Source organism: Pituophis catenifer, unplaced genomic scaffold, assembly GCF_029215685.1.
Source record: "Pituophis catenifer annectens isolate HBS135680 unplaced genomic scaffold, rPitCat1.0.hap2 SCAF_10, whole genome shotgun sequence".
In the NCBI taxonomy this organism is placed as follows: Eukaryota; Metazoa; Chordata; class Lepidosauria; order Squamata; family Colubridae; genus Pituophis; species Pituophis catenifer.
The window spans coordinates 826721-842456 of record NW_027256890.1 but is presented as its reverse complement, the minus strand read 5'-3'; the positions used below and the strand labels follow the sequence as shown (position 1 = coordinate 842456).

Genomic DNA, 15736 nt, shown 5'->3' with positions numbered 1-15736 from the left:
CTAACTGGCTGTTCCACTGTGGCTTAAATGTCATCACTATTTTGTATGCCCCAAATTGATTTGGGGGGGAGGGGTTCTATTAAATGGAGGAGAGCCAATTTCTCCTTTCTCCATGAAGGAACATCACAAGGGATGTTAAATCCAAGCATCCTTGTATTGGATGGATGAGAAAAGCACTGCAGTTCCCCTGGCACCAAGGCACAGTTGAAAATGTGCACATTCTTCCTTTTGAGAGAAATGGTGTCAAAAGAAGGGAGACCCCCATTATGAAGAAACAGGTTGGGAATATTTCAATAGGAGTTTCTAGAGAGAACGAGGCTTCTGCAACTCTGGCAAATAATTGCCCAACAAAGTGCTGAGCAATGATTTCATCCTCTTTCCAGGAAAGTCATTTACTATCATAAATCACACACCACGAGATATTTCTGCTGAACTGGGCTTGCCCAGGTTACCGTTTCCTCCTGGGCATAAGGCAGAGTTACCATCCTAGCCCGACAGAGCAGAAAGCACAGAGGTGTTTGAATGCAGACGTCCATGAAGAGCAGAAACACTAGGGGGGAAGGGGATGCTCCAAACAGGCCCCCCCAGACAAACACCTGCGCAAACCACATCCAGCTGCCCTCAAGTTCTTGCAGTGCCATCAGTCACATGTCTGGGCTGCAGACACCGGCATGCCTCGCATTCCGCCACCCTTTGTTCAGAGGGGAGGAGGGGGAGGAGGCAAGTTGTGCCATCCCGGTGCCGTCTCGGCCCCCATTCAGTCTTTCCATGCCATTCTCACAGGGCTCTCTGGGCTTGTGGACCCAGCACAGCTGGGAAAGGATGGGCCCAGGGCTCGCTTGCTCCATGCGCCTCCCCACAACAGGAGCCCACCTCCTGCATCTCCAGATGGTCTCCATTTGCGGCATCATGGTAAGTGACCAGCCTGATTTGGTGCATGTGAGAAAGTCCGACTAGGAGGAAGAGGACAGGGCAAGGGGAGCGAGTCAGAAAGGTTAGGAAAGGCTCAAGGAAGTGGGCAGGTGAGGCCTGATGCGGCATCTCTTCCATCAGAGCTTCCACAGCAGTGGTTTCTGTCTTCCAGAGGACACCTCCATGTCCAGTCACCTTTCACACGACTGCTGGTGGAAGCGGTGCTTGGCCACTGGTGGGATCCCCTCTTCCCCTTGCAAATCTTCCTCCTCCTCCTCCTCCTCCTCCAGCAGGCTGGTCTCAGGCCCACTGGATGCCTCAGAAGTGCAGTCCAAGGATTCGTAAATAGTGGGCAGCGTGGTCTGCTGGCTGAGCCGCTTCCGTAGGCCAACAAGCAGAGGCTGCGGCATGGAGGAGACGTCCATGTTGTTGCCCAGATCGATCCAGGCTAAGGAGGGGAACTTGGCCATGTCCTTCATGGCATCGGTGAGGTCCTTCACAGTGGCTCGGGTCAAGTGGTTCCCGTTAAGGGAGAGGTGGGTGAGGTTGGGCAGCGACCGCAGGAAAGGCATCAGGAAGCGCATCTCCTCATCCTTCAGGTCGGTGAAACTCAGGTCGAGGGTGAGAAGGGGGCCCCCTCTGTCCTGCAAGTAGCTGGCCAGATGCTGGATGTCGTGTGTAGAGAGAGGGACTCCAGATAGATGGATGGCTTCTTGGCTGAGCTTCTTCTGCAGGCTACTCTTCAGACTAAAGAAGAAGAAGGAAAAGAGAAGCAAGGGGCTTCAGAAGGAAGGGCTACTCCCTTTAGAAAACTGGGTGTGTGCAGAGGGGGACAATACGCAATGGACCACAAATGCTGCAGCTGGCCTGTTTGGGTTGGATTTGTGTTTGCATGACAGCATTGCCATAGGCCGGTCTAAGTCTGGCATCACCATTGTTTGCTACAGGATGAGCCAGCTACTTTGGCCAAGCCATCCCTCTCCATTGGTAGATGCTCATCGGTCAAGGAGTTTGAGTAACTTTTATGCAGAGGTCCTCCGGCCCAAGATTGGAGCGGGGGAAGGGATTACAGCATTAGACACAAAATAAGTGCTTGCAACTGTTCCACCCACTGGATCCAGTTTCCCATCCTCCTGCCCAGGTGGGAGAGCTGTGTGCTGCATTTGCTCTGTGTTCTGGCTGCCTGGGAATGGCCCTGGGGGCTTGCCTTGGCCGAAGAGGGGCAGAATGACATGGGGGGGAGGGGGCAGCTTTGGCTGAGCTGTTGTCTTTGCAACAGTAAAGTCAGTAACCATGGTTCTTGAAATAGGAAGAAGGGGTGTTCAAAGCCACTGCATGTATGAATGCTTGCAAGGAGCAAGGATTCTAGAGATGCAGCTTCACACAACTTGTGATTCAGTATGTTGTGGGTGGAAATCCAGGCCTTGCGTGAACTAGGCTATCGCATTATGTCATATTATGATATGTTTGGAAGGCCGCTTGTTTTGTTACTTTGGATTTCATCTATTGTGGGAATTGAGCACATGTCACACCCTCTAAAACTGGTGTCCTCCTGGCTCCTGCAACCACCAACCAAGGACTTCTGTAGCCCACCATTCCTGCTCACCTGCTGTGGGATTTGCGATGGCGCAGCCCAGATCGATGCCATTTAGAATGTGGACTCAAGTGGTAGATCAGTTGCCGGCAAATCCGGTCAGAGGATTTCCACGGATCGTATTCCTGAAAGCAGGGAAGTGGCAGCCATCGGCAGGGGCCCTCTCAGTTTGCAGAGCTGACAGCCCCACATTGGCATCCTTTCCTCACACCCTGAACTCTGCCATTGAGGGCTCTCTGGGCCCTGGGAGATGCCCAACCTGCAAGCTCAGCCCCCAGTCAGCTGCTTTGCCTTTCCAAAGGCTTGGGTGAATATCAGCCAGGAATCAAAGAACTCCATGCAACCATCGGGGGCCATGCCAATCATCCCTTGCAGGGGGCCCTGTGAGATCAGAGACCTTTGCCAGGAGGGGCTCGGAAGGGCTGAAGGGACCCCAAGATATGGAGCTGCTTCCCTGTCTCTCCAGCTGCAATCGGCAGCCCCAGCCCCCCAGGCAGCATCAGGACATGCCCCCGCACCCCCGCTGGCCCTTCTCCACAGGAAGGGGACACCAGAGCACAGTGTATGTGTGTGTGTGGCAAAGAAAGGAAGGGCAAGGGACAGAAAGCAGCCAGGGGTCTCCTGCTAGTCCATGGGGGAATCCACCCAGCCCTTGGCCAGAATCAAAAGCACAGCTGGCAGAAGCAGATCCTACTGGACAAGCTGGCTCAGGAGAGCCATGAGCAAAGGTCACCACCAATGGAGCCTCCCTCTTCTATCCCTCAATAGCAGCTGGGAAGGAGAAAGCAAACCGGCAGTCTCCAAAGACTTTCCGTTGGTTCCCCCCCTCCCCAATGCAACGTGGGACAATTCCATGTATCCCTGATGTTTTGAAGCGCAGACTCCAAAGCCAAATCTGGGATAAGGAAGACAATGGCTGCAATATCCGGGGAGGACGGGCAAGGTGGGGCTCTGGGCTAGCTACCTCGCCCTTCCCTTTTTCTCTTAATGCCTGGAGGAGGCGGGAGGGGAAGGGGGAGAATCAGGATCTTTGCTGAAAAGCAACAAGGATTGTGTGGCTGAAAATACAGACAGGAGAGCCACATCAGCTCTGCTCTTGTTCAACAACAAGGCCTGGACTTCTTCAAGAACTGGTTGTGCATAAGAAATAAATCCCCCCAATATGGGATCTCCCTAGCTATCCAAGAATTCCGACTTTCAGGAGGGCTTGATTCTACTAGATCATTTTCGTTCTTCCTTCTTCTCTGCTCAGAAATCCAGAGATCTCAAGCCAAATTTTGGAGCCCCTAACTATAATAGGACTTTTGTACCTCTTAAAAGAAGAGCAGAGTAATCTGAATGTTTTTAAATCTAAAAAAATCTAGCAAGTCTCTACTGAAGGCCAGCCTCAAAACCTTTCCTTTTCATCTGCCAGCCTGTGCTGCCTCTGCCTCTCTTTCATCCAGTGCAGGAACACCAAACAGGCATAGAAAAGCCGGTATTTTCCTGCTGCGAAGCAGGAGGCCCCGGCTGGGATTCTGGCTGGGGCTTCCGGGCTGAGATGACTGGCTCACTGCACAGGATGCTCTTTTGGAGAGGGGACCCTGTGAGGTCTCTCCAGGGGGGGACTTGGGAAGACTTGGATAACCTTGGGAGGCGGGGCCACCTGACAAGATGCCCACGCGAGGTTACCCAATGCTCCGACTCAGGACAAAGAAGGCTGGGGGTCAGGGCAAGGGGGACCAAGGGCCTTCTTTGCTCCTGCTGCTGGGAAGCTCCTCCGATCTTTCCTAGCTGAAATCTCCCCTCCCTCAACTGAACTCAGAGCCAGGGAGAGGAAGATGAGCCTCAAGGCAGAGCAAGGAGGGGCGCAGTGTGAAACGGCCCCTTTCCTCACATGCACACCAAACTGGGGTGATGTTGGCCTGAAGCTGCAACCTGCTTCTGTCCTTCTTCCTAAGGCAGGAGGATCTGGGGTGTCTGAGGCCTGGAGTTCCTCGGCCAGGCCAGGCCAGAATGGGATGGGATGGAGACCTCACGTGCCCTGTACTCTGCTGAAGAGGAAGTCTTGTACAGGGCTGGATAGGAACTGGCCCATTTACTGCAGCCATCAGGCCCTTTCCCCACCCAGAGATCTAAGTGCTGATGGTACATTAGGGTATGTGCTCCTCCCAAGGGGCCTGGTGGCGCTCACCTTTTTGGGGCACTGCAGGTCTCTGGCCAGGTTCATCAGGAGGTCGTGGGAGATGGGATCCACCAGGTTGAGGAAGGTGGCCTTCTTATAGAGCACATCATTGAGGAACGTCCCCTCCAGGCCAAGGTCCTACGAGCAAAGAGCGAAAGTGGCTTAGAACTGGGGGGCACTGGACAGGGAAACCCCCCATACCACTGGCCAGCAAGCAAGGCAGGCCTCTGGAGGGTGAGGCAGGGGTGAAATCTAACCAGTTGGGACAGGTTCGGGTGAACCGGTAGCGGACATTTGGCCTGGGTCGTTGAACTGGTAGCAACCGCTGGCTGGCCGCGCCCCCAAACCGGTCTCCCGGTCGCTGCTCGCTCACCCGCCCCGCCCAGTCTCTGTTATGCAGCTTGCCTGCCCAAAGCGCTGCACCCCAATTGAGCGGCCCTGATCTGCCTGCCAGGTAAGCCTGCGAGTTGCAGCCTAGCTAGCTGCCCCTGCCCCACCCATCCCAACCTGCCACCTCTACTCCCTTCCCCGCAGACCGCAGCCCTGCCATGCTTCCCTGCCACGCACGCAGCCTTCCCGGCATCCCCGTGGCCAGCTTGCAAAGGCAGGCAAGCGGAAGGCCACGTGGAAGGGAGGCAAGTATGTAGGGGCTGTGGGCCATGCGGAAGGGAGCTAGCAGCCTACTCCCTTCCCCGCAGCCCTGCCATGCTTGCTTGCCTTCCACGTGGCCTTCCCGGTGATCCCCCATGCCCCCTTGCCTTCTGAGGCCATTGGTGGAAACACAGACACTGCACTGGGGCTGAGAGGGGCGGCGGTGCTCTGGGAGGGCAGGCAGATGTCCCGGGGCTGCTGCACATGCGCCCATCCCGTTTCTGCAAAGGCAGAGGCCATCCCCTGCAGGGCGATCCAAAGAGGGAAGGGGGATGCTGCAGAAAAGGCTGCCTTCCATCTGGGCCCACGTGCCTCCCATGCTGGCTCTGCGGGGCTTGGGGCTCCGAAGCAACCCACTGGCTTCCCATCTGGCCACCAGCCTGCAGATCCCACCTCGCCATCTCTTTGCAGTTGGGTCCGCTGACCGCTGACACTCAGCCTGCGGAGTCCAGTGCTCCAGGGGAAGGAGCAAGAGGTGCGGAAGCTACTGGTGGGCGGCTGGGCGGCAGCCTTCCACACAGGTAGAGGGCCAGGCCTGGCCGCGACACTGTGGAGCCCGCAGCACTTTTCCTTTGGCCTGGGCGGCGGCGCTTACACAAACAGGCCAGTGCGGGTAGCCCTTCATCTTGGCGAAGACCAGGTCGCCACACTTGTAGTCATGTGCCCGGCCAGTGCAGGACATGGCACTGGCAGAGAGGCTGATGCAGCCCCCGCCAAGGCCGCCTGCCCTCCCGAAGCATCACCACTGCCATTCACTTTTGTTTCGTGGTGGGGGAAGGAAAAAAGCGTATGGCGCTGCCACACTGGTGCTTTAGGAGGGCAGGCGGACCTCTGCAGCCAGGCAGGGAGGGAGAGTGGTGAGAGCAGCAGCAGCAGCCCCTTCCAAGCATAGCTCAAGAAGGCGGCCCCGGCGCACCTGTTGCTGGGGAGGCCTGGTGATCGCTCAGCCAGGACTCCGCAGGCCAAACTCCCAGAGTGGTGCCAGCGGTCGGCCGAGCCAATCTGCAAAGAGAGCAGGCAGGTGGCCGGGTGGAAAGCCAATGGGTTGCTTCAGAACCCCAAGCCCCGTGGAGCCGGCACGGGAGGCACACAGGCCCGAGTGGAAGGCGGCCTTTTCTGTAGCATTTCCTTCCCCACTTTGGATCGCCCTGCAGGGGGTGGCCTCTGCCTTTGCAGAAACAGGGCGGGCGGTTTCTATGGAGGATTAGCGGGGGGGGGGGGGGGGCGTGGCCCTTCAGGATGGAGAGTGGGGCAAGAGAAAGCTCCGAGAATCGCTTGGGCAGTCAAGCCAGATGGTGGAGGGAAACTCAAAGCGTTGAGGGCTTCAGAAGGGCAGAATGTGCTTCAGAATGCGCAGCTCCTGGCTCTAACAGTGGGTGACATGAGTGACCACCAAGCCACACCCGCAGAACTGGTAGGGAAAATTTTTGGATTTCACCATTGGGGCGAGGATGCAGATCTTGTCATCCAGATGTGGGGTAGCCCCAGAGGCTGGAAAGATGGCATCCTTGCAGCTGCAGCCCCTAAAACTCTTTCAGATTCTCATCGGATCCTGGCCACAGTTCTTGAGGCAACTGAACCAACTGAATTTTTTGATGGAAAAAAAGGTCTGAGAGCAGCTGCCTCCCACCCCCATCAGGGCTTGCTTGGCAAAGCTGCTTCCTCCAGCATTTCTTCAAATCCTGGAATGCGAGTGGGTGGGGACTCATCTACCCTGTGCCACTGCCCACCCTTCCTGCTCTCGGTGTAGCGTCTCTCTGGACCAGGGCAACACTTTCTACTAAGAAGCAGAAAGGCAAACTCCGTGCACCCACAACTGACAGAGTCAAAGCAACTGACTGGGCAACACAATCGCTCTCCAGCAGTCACGCAAAGCCTGGTCTGCCCCATGGAAGTGGGCCTGGAAAGACTGGACCAACCCGACAGGGCTCTTTTGCTTGGCACTGCCCGGGGCATCCCAATGCCCATGCAAGGGACCCCTAGGAGAGCCTCTTGCAACTGGCCCCACATCTGCCACATTTCTGCCTCTATGTTAGAGGACTTTTTTGGTGTTGGGGTGGAGGAGATCCTGAAACGTCAGCTAGTACAAAATCTTGTGAGTGTGTGTGCGATTGGACCTCACACACCCATGTCTGTATCGGTTGTTCCCCTCTGGGAGGAGGTTTTGAAGTATTTATAGCAGGATTACTAGGTTCTTCTGTAACAGCTTTGTTCCTTATGTCATCCGTCTGTAAATTTGCAGGATTCTCCCCCCCCCACATGTATACCTTGGAACTAGACTGTGATGTTTCTGTGTCATGTATGTGTGTGCATGTGGATATATGCATAACGGTTATCCTCTGAGAGCTGAACCTAATGAAAGTTCATGGTAATGTATGCTGATTAGTGTACATTGAAAGTGACAATTAAGTTCTATTCTCTCGCACTGCATTCCATTCCTCTTTGTCTGACCCGCCTTCGGAGGCAGCCCGCCGCCCCCCCCCCCCGAGTTGGAGACGCTCCCGCTGCCCCGCCTTCCCCAGGCCGAAGCGGCCCGCCGTCGGGCGAAGAGGCCAAGCGCCACGGCCGCGCTTCCGCCCCCAGCCCCGCGGCCGGCCAGGGCTTCAGCGGCGCCGCCTCCATCCCGCCGGCCCGACCGACAACCGCGCTCGGAGCGGGGCGGAGCTTGGCCGAGCCGCGGCCGCCCAGCTGGCTCTGCCGGAGAAGCGCCTCCCTCCCTCCCTCCCGGGCCTCGGACTCGCGGCTGCCTCGACCCCGAGGAAAGCAAAGGCGCGGCGCGCATCCCTCCCGCCTGGGCCGGGCTCACCTTCCGCAGCAGCCGCAGGAGCTGCACGGCCCGCTCGCGCTGGTGCTCGCGGAGGGCGGCCTGGATCTCGCGCAGCCAGCGCACCCGCCGCACGTAGGGCGCCGCCGGCCGGCTCTTGCGCAGCCCCGCCGGCCGCTTCTCCGAGCCCCGCAGCAACGAAGCCAGCCGGCAGCCCGGGCCGAGGCGGCGCGGCGGCTCCTCCGGGCGGCTCCTGCCGCCGAGGGACCCCTTGGAGCGGCCGAGAACGCCCGTCGCCTCCGCGCCGCTCGGCCGGCTCAGCCGGGAGCCCATCGCCCGTCGCGCCGGGAAGCTGGCGGGGCTCGGGCGGCGCAATGCAGCGAGCGGAGCCCCCTGCAGCCCTCCGCTCGCGGGACGCGGCTCTGTTTTTCCGGGCACGTGCCCGCGGCGCGCAGCCGGGGAGGAGCCCCTGTGGTCCCGGGGGACGCAACTGCCCTTCCCCCTCCCAAGCACTGACTTCTCACCTGCAGAGGCTTCTCCCGTCCCTGGCCGGTCTCCGCCGAACCCCGCTCGAGGCGCCTGCTCCGCTGGCCAGCAATGGGGGGGTCACGGCTTAGGCCAGCTCGCTTTCCGGTGGGGCCGTTGGGGTTGGGGGTGCAGAGCCAGGCTGGAGTGCGGGAAGAGAGGCTCCGCTTGATGGGTGCAATGGAAGAGTCTCCGATGTGAAAAAGATAAAAAAGAAGTCGGTTTTGGTTTGATATCAGGAAAAAGGTCCTGAAGAGCCCCGGAGCCGTTTAAACAGGCTGTGTGGTGCAACCGTGGGAGATGCTGGATTCCGGATTCTGGCAGGGTTGGACTTAATGATCTCGAAGGTCCCTCCGTCTCTTACATTGCACTGACTTCTTTTACTCAGTTTGCTTGGCCTAAGTTTACCGATTCTATAACCTATCCTCGCAGAGTGGCCCAGCCCTTTGGGCCGTCCTTTTCCCTTTCTTCAGCACCATGGGAGTGGGGGGTCTTGTTCCACGTCTCTGAGCTCCTGGAATAAAGATGCCCCCTCTGTTTTGCCCGCTGTAAATTAGGGAGTGGCCACTCAGAACATCTGGAGCATATCAGCTGTGTGCTTAAGGGCGCCATACCATAGGTTTCAATGGTGTGTATAAATGTCATAAAATTTCCACTCTGCCTTTTTAGGCAGTAGACTAGAATGCCTTAAGATAATTAAGTGGAAGACCAACACACAAGAGAATTAAGCCAGAAAGGAAAATCCTCCATATTCTAGGAAAAACACTGGGAATTTGAGCTGGCCAAAAGAGACTCAGTGCTGCAGCCGCAATTCTCACCCTGCAGCAGAAGTCTGTGCTCCCCAACCCACCTGAGGACCCCTCCCCCCATGGTTGCCAATCACATAATTGGATGTCAGCAAAGAGCGAACTCGGGGCTAAGACGCAGCAGGGGCCTCATTAGGTGAGGGTTCTGGAACCAGCATCATGTGGGGACTGTCTTGAGCCCCCTGCCCAGAGAGTGGTGGAATCAGCCAGGGGCTTTGGAGCAGATCCTTCACCAAGGCCAGGGAAGGATGAAGCAGAGGCTAACCGGGCTGGATTCTTGCAAGAGGGCGGTTAAGTGAGTTGAGCACCTCTGTGATCGCTTTCATCCTTTGTGGCCATTGGCAAAATGTGGTGATTTCATGTTGCAACTGCCTTCTCAAGAGTGCTAGCCGCTCAGGATTTAGCCAGGGCACAGAGGTGCCAGGCAAGCGCCCATTTAATTCCACTGGTCTCCTTCTTCAGGTGGGGAATGTTGGGTTGGCCTGGGTTGCTTTTCTTTATGTCAGAAAGGATTTGAGCCGATTCTGGGCTACCCTTCACCCTATCAAGCACTGATTTCTTACCTGCAGAGGCTTCTTCCATCCCTGCCTGAGGGTGGTTGTACTGGTACCTGGAGGTCACAGTGCAGGTAGGTTCAAAGTCTAGCAGAAGGAGAGAGAGGGTCACTTCCTGGTCTGGAACCAGGGAACTGACTCCCTGCTAGCTGGGCTGCTTCAGCCGGGGAAGAAGGGCATCACCAGAAGAGCAGGAAGACAGCCCCATCCTGGGTCAGCTCAAATGGGGACATAAAGCCAGAGACTCAGTTTGGGAGATGGCATCTGTCAAGGGCCGTTGTCCAGCTTAGTCAGGCATGCTCCCTCCTCCCCCCCATGTGAACTGGCTGGCATTCTAGTGGCCCTTGATAAGTTGTTGAGCTGTCCTTCTGAGCAAACTGATCGTGAACTCTCTCTCTTCCCAACCATTGCCCTGGAGTGAAGGTGGTGGACTGGAGCAGAGCCCGGTCCCATTGTAGGCTTCACCTGGGAGCCCTGGACTGGGGGTCTGGGTGGCACCCTGGAGAGATCAAAGAAAGAAACCATTTGGCCAGAGTGGACTTTTACCGCATGAAAGGAAGGCCATGCCCTCATAGCAAATGGAGAGAGAAATTAGTCACCTATCAACTCTTGGTGCTCACAAGAAGCTTTCCATAGAATAGAATAGAATTCTTTATTGGCCAAGTGTGATTGGACACACAAGGAATTTGTCTTGGTGCATAGGCTCTCAGTGTACATAAAAGAAAAGATACATTCATCAAGAATCATAAGGCACAACACTTAATGATAGTCATAGGGAACAAATAAGCAATCGAATCATATTAGGAAACAGTCAATATAAATCTTAAGGATACCAGCAACACGGTTACAGTCATACAGTCGTAAGTGGGAGGAGATGGGAGAATATTAATAGTAATGCAGACTTAATAACTAGTTTGACAGTGTTGAGGGAATTATTTGTTTAGCAGAGTGATGGCGTTTGGAGAAAAAACTCTTCTTGTGTCTAGTTGTTCTGGTGTGCAGTGCTCTATAGCATCGTTTTGAGGGTAGGCGTTGAAACAGTTTATGTCCAGGATGCGAGGGGTCTGTGAATATTTTCACAGACTTCTTTTTGACTCGTGCAGTATACTGGTCCTCAATGGAAGGCAGGTTGGTAGTAATTGTTTTTTCTGCAGTTCTAATTATCCTCTGAAATCTGTGTCTGTCTTGTTGGTTTGCAGAACCAAACCAGACAGTTATAGAGATGCAGATGACAGACTGAATAATTCCTCTGAAATGGCTGATGCTTTTTGCCCTTCCTCCCCTTCAGTTTCAGCCCTAAGGGCGATGCTGGCTGTGCCCACTGCACAGATGCCCAGCAGGGGCTATTCTGCCCAGGTAGATCTGCACCCAGCCACTCTTAATGCCAAATGTCAGCAAACCCTCCCCAGCTCATCCACCCCGTTGGCAGAACGTATTTCAGCAGGGGTCTCATCTTACTGGTTATTACGGGATACCTCAGCTGAGACTGGTACAAGAGGTCCCAAAGGGTTACAGTAACAACAGCCAAAACAAAGTCGGTCATTGTTTTGCTTCAGTTGGCCAGAGTCCAACTGGCATTTTGTCTACGGATCAGGCTTCACCTGGTTGCTGGTTCACCTGGTTCACAACACTCCACATCGCACAAGGATCTCGCCCATCCTCCCTCCCATTCCAAGCCAACTTCCTCATAGTGAAGCTGTTGTTGTTTTGGAAACTAGGCGGTTGGAACTTCCCTGACAGACGGTGAGCTGCCATTTTCTCGTTTCTGTCAACACCTAATTGCGGGTTTCCTCTCCACCTTCCACTTTTGTCTCAGTCAGCCTGAACCCAGAGCCTCTCAGACATGGCTGGTCCCTGCTTTGGGTGGCAGAACATTTGAAAACCTCCCAGTGCAGCCCTTGGGAGAGCGAGCAGCCCACTGGTGGGACTTTGGACTTTATCCGAGCCAAGAATAAAGTTGCTATCAATCAGTGTAGACACGCTTAGATGAAGACTTTACATATATGTGAAGAAGTTTCATTTGCCAAATGTCTCTCGTGGAGGCCCCTCCCCACGTTGAGTCCGTGAAGTCCAGCATCAGCCGGCTCTTTGGTGCTTCTTTGAGGGTGCTTTGAAGGGGCGTCTGGCGAGTGGAGTAGTTTCAGGAGGTGCAGTATCTGACCAGAAGAAGCCCTCTCAGACTGCCCCATGGCTGACCCCCTTTCCAGTTGCCACAGTTCTTGACTTCCCTCCACAAAGCTCTCCCCCTTTGGGGCTGCCCAAGCCCGTGTTGAAAGAGGGGAAAACACGCTGCCTCAATGTGTCATTTCTCACTGGCCCATAATGAGCTGCCTCTTTCTCATGTTGCAGCCACCTGGTGTTCCCTTCCTCTGGTCTTCCTCTTTGCTGTTCTGCTTTGGGCTGCGGAGACGATCTGCCCACCACCAACTGTTTGGCCTCTGCTCTGGTCAGAGGTCAGTCCTGGTTCCATTGGTTTGTGCACACACACAGAGAGAGCCTTTCTGGTCACCAGGCCCCATCTTCCCGGCCCATTCAGGACTCCTGTGTCTGGGGCCAGACTGACTCACGTGGAACCAAACCATTTGATATGCACCTCCAGCCACTCCCAGGCAGGGTTAAGGAGACTGATGGGTGGATGTTTCCCTTACAGCTGACGATGAGGGAAGGGGAAGAATAAAGTTTAGGAACGCCCCCAGCCCTCTGCTCAACATGGCCAATGCCTGAGAATGAGGCTGGCACAGTTTGTCACACTGGTGCCGCTGCAGGCTCAGGGCTTGCCAGTGGGCAGAGACAGAATGCCAGTGGGGTTTTCTCCTTCAAGTCTGGCAGACTGCCCCAGAGGGCTGCGAGGGGGCTGCAGATGGCTTGAGCCGACTCACTCACAAAGGGAGGCACCTTCATTCCACAGGTAGAAGAAGGCGGGCAAGACCCACCTTTGATTTGAATTTACATTAGCAGCTCTATTATAATTGCAATGGATCTTAATCGACTCAGCAGGGCAGGGAAAGCATCCTTCTTGGATTCCAGTCTAGCGAGAAGGAAAAATGGAACCTCTTTTCAGCTTCCCGGCTAAGAGTCGGGCCATGGAGCCCCCAGGGCTGGCTTGGGGTCTTTCCTTTTCTCTGGGCCCCCAAGTCTCCTTTCATAGGGTGGGAGAATCCTAGAGTTGGAAGGGCCCATGGAATCAGCCCAGTGGTGAGTTGCTCCCAGTTCGGTCCGGTTCTATAGAACCGGTAGTAAAACCGGTGGGAGGCTCTGGCCACCCGCCACAACATCATGAGTGATCTGCACATGCGCAGAAACTTCTGCACATGCAGGGGCGCGCTCCCGTTGCCAACTGGTAGTAAAGGTAAGTAGAACCCACCCCTGAATCAGCCCCTCCAGCCAAGGAGAGCCGTCCTTCTCTGCAGGGTGGCTTTGCTGCTCTTTTGCAGCCAGCCAGGCAGGAAGGGAGCTACCCCTTCTTCAGCCGAAAGCAGGAAACTGCTTTCCTTGGGATGCTCCTCCAGATCCCTCAAAGGGCTGGTTCTGGCACTTTTGATCCACCCCAAACGGTGCCCTTCTGGCCTTTCCCTGTGAGGTGCAGCCCAGAGGCAGGGCATGAAGTCCAAGACCTTTGAGCCCATCTCCTGCCCAGGCCATTGGCTCCCTTCCTCCTTGCCCCTCCCCTTCAGTAAGTTCACCTGTGGCTGCTGCTGCCACCACTGTCCTCACACGGCTCTTCCCCAGCAAGCCAAAGGCCACCAGGAGAGGCAACTGCAGGGGAGCGTCTTGGCACTTTGAGCCCAGGGCTCTGGGTGGGCAGAAAGGTAGGAATGCGGAGGGGAGAGGGCTGCCGTGCCGTGCAAAGGGTCCAGTTTGTTGGGGGGAGATTTGCCACCCTCTGGACAGAGAACAATTTTGAGCCGTAAGCTAGGCAAAGAGAGGTGGTGCCTTTCTCTTTTGCTCTTTCTCCCTCCCTCCCTCCCTCTCTGTTTCCCTCTCCCCCCCTCTCTCTCCCCCCTTCTTTTTCTCTCTCTCCCTCCCTCTCTCTTTTTTTTTATTGGTTTTTATTATGAAATATAGAAATACAATTCAACGTTTTTCGGTTCCGTGGTGTTAAGATATAAATACATATTATTTACATATTATTTACATGTTATTGCATCTTTGCTTGTATATGATTTGAAAAATATTACAGATAGTAATGCACAATTCTTTATGATCATATATACACGTTGTTTACTTGTTGTTTACATAAATTGCATCCTTCATTCAGTAATGCAAGTAATAATAATCAACTCTTTATGATCATTATTGGTTAATCTTTATACTTCTCAAACTTCACTTTTTGTTTCTTTTCTCTATTCACTCATACCACAACTCCCACACATTATAATATTCCATGTTCTCTCTTTCTAATGTTAGCTTGTTCATTTCGGCGCGCTCTAATATTTTCCTGATTACTTGTTCTTCGGGTGGTAGTTTTTTCTCCTTCCAATACTGAGCATAGGTTATTCTTGCCGCTGTCATTATATGTATAATTAGATACTTCTTCTTTTTTTCGTATTCTGTTTTCAGGACTCCCAGGAGAAAGATTTTTGGTTCAAAATCAATATTATCTTTTATTGTTTCCATAATCCATTTCCAAATCATTTTCCAGAATTTCTTCACTTGGGGGCTAGTCCGCCAACAAAGGTAGAAGGTGCCTTGGTGGTGGCCACATTTCCAACAATTGGGACTCATGTTGGGATAAATTTTGGCTATCCTGGCAGGGGCTAGATGCCACCTGTACAACATCTTATATTGATTTTCCTTATAAATCATCGCCCTAGTCATTTTAAGGTTGCTATTCCAAATTGTGTCCATTCGTTTAAATTTATACTTTGTCCAATGTTTTTGGCCCATGCTATCATCTGCTTCTTAACCACCTCTTCTATCATGTCGTATTCCAGCAAATAATTATACAATTTAACTAATATTTTTTGGTCAGTTCCCATCCATATCTTATCGAATCCGTTGATACCTATCTCAATGCCAAACTCCTCCTTATCCTTTTTATAACGGGATTTTATTTGTGCGTATGGCCACCAATCGATGTGAATGCCCTGTTCTTTCAGTTCTTCATTTGTTTTAAGGTTCCCTCCCCCATCTAATATCTCTTTATATTTGACAATTTTCCCCATTTCCAATGTGTTGGGATATATCATGGCCTCCATTGTGGAGAGCCATCTTGGGACTTTTGTATATTGTTTTCGTCTTATTTCACCCCATATACATTAGTGTATCCCTTATTTTATGACTATGGAAATATGTTCTTGCTCTTTTCCCTGTGTCCCAGAGGTAGGCGTGCCAACCCTTCTGGAGATCGTGCCCTTCCAAAGTCAGGAGTCTTTTATTTTCCAGGGTTGCCCACTCCTTCAACCATACCAAATTCGCTGCTTTGTAGTACATTTCCCATATTGGGAGTCTGAACCCGCCTCTGTCCTTTTTATCTTGCAGATTTCTGATCGCTATCCTGGGTTTCTTCCCACCCCAAATGAATTTTCTTATGATGGAGTTAAGTTCTGAGAAGAATTTTTTATCCAATTTGGTAGGGGCAGTTTGGAACAGGTACAGCAACTTTGGTAGCACGCTCATTTTTATTGCTGTGATCCTGCCTAAAAATGATATCTGAAGTTTCCCCCATTTTTCTAAGTCCTGTTTAATGTTTCTGATCAGGGGCACGTAATTGTCTTCCTTAAGGGCCGAGCACCTTGCCGATATCCATATTCCCAAATACTTTAC

The 15736-nt window shown here is 53.6% G+C and overlaps 1 protein-coding gene across 1 annotated transcript; it reads right to left on the bottom strand.

The window, feature by feature from the left end:
* Positions 1-504: 504 nt before the first annotated feature.
* On the bottom strand, positions 505-8418 carry LRRC75B (leucine rich repeat containing 75B). The gene is made up of 4 exons (XM_070951311.1): positions 8128-8418; positions 4680-4808; positions 2519-2631; positions 505-1659 (listed from the first exon to the last, which is right to left on the bottom strand). The coding sequence occupies exons 1-4, from the start codon at positions 8416-8418 to the stop codon at positions 1104-1106; spliced, it is 1089 nt and encodes a 362-aa protein (XP_070807412.1). The 3' UTR covers positions 505-1103.
* Between the last annotated feature and the right edge of the window lie 7318 nt (positions 8419-15736).

Bases quoted from the DNA above. Each gene is read 5' to 3' on its own strand.
- LRRC75B (XM_070951311.1), bottom strand. From the start codon at position 8,418: ATGGGCTCCCGGCTGAGCCGGCCGAGCGGCGCGGAGGCGACGGGCGTT. The intron at 2,632-4,679 runs GTGAGCGCCACC...CCCTGCTTTCAG, and splicing joins ACCTGCAGTGCCCCAAAAAG to GAATACGATCCGTGGAAATC. The intron at 1,660-2,518 runs GTGAGCAGGAAT...CTTCTTCTTTAG, and splicing joins CATCGCAAATCCCACAGCAG to TCTGAAGAGTAGCCTGCAGA.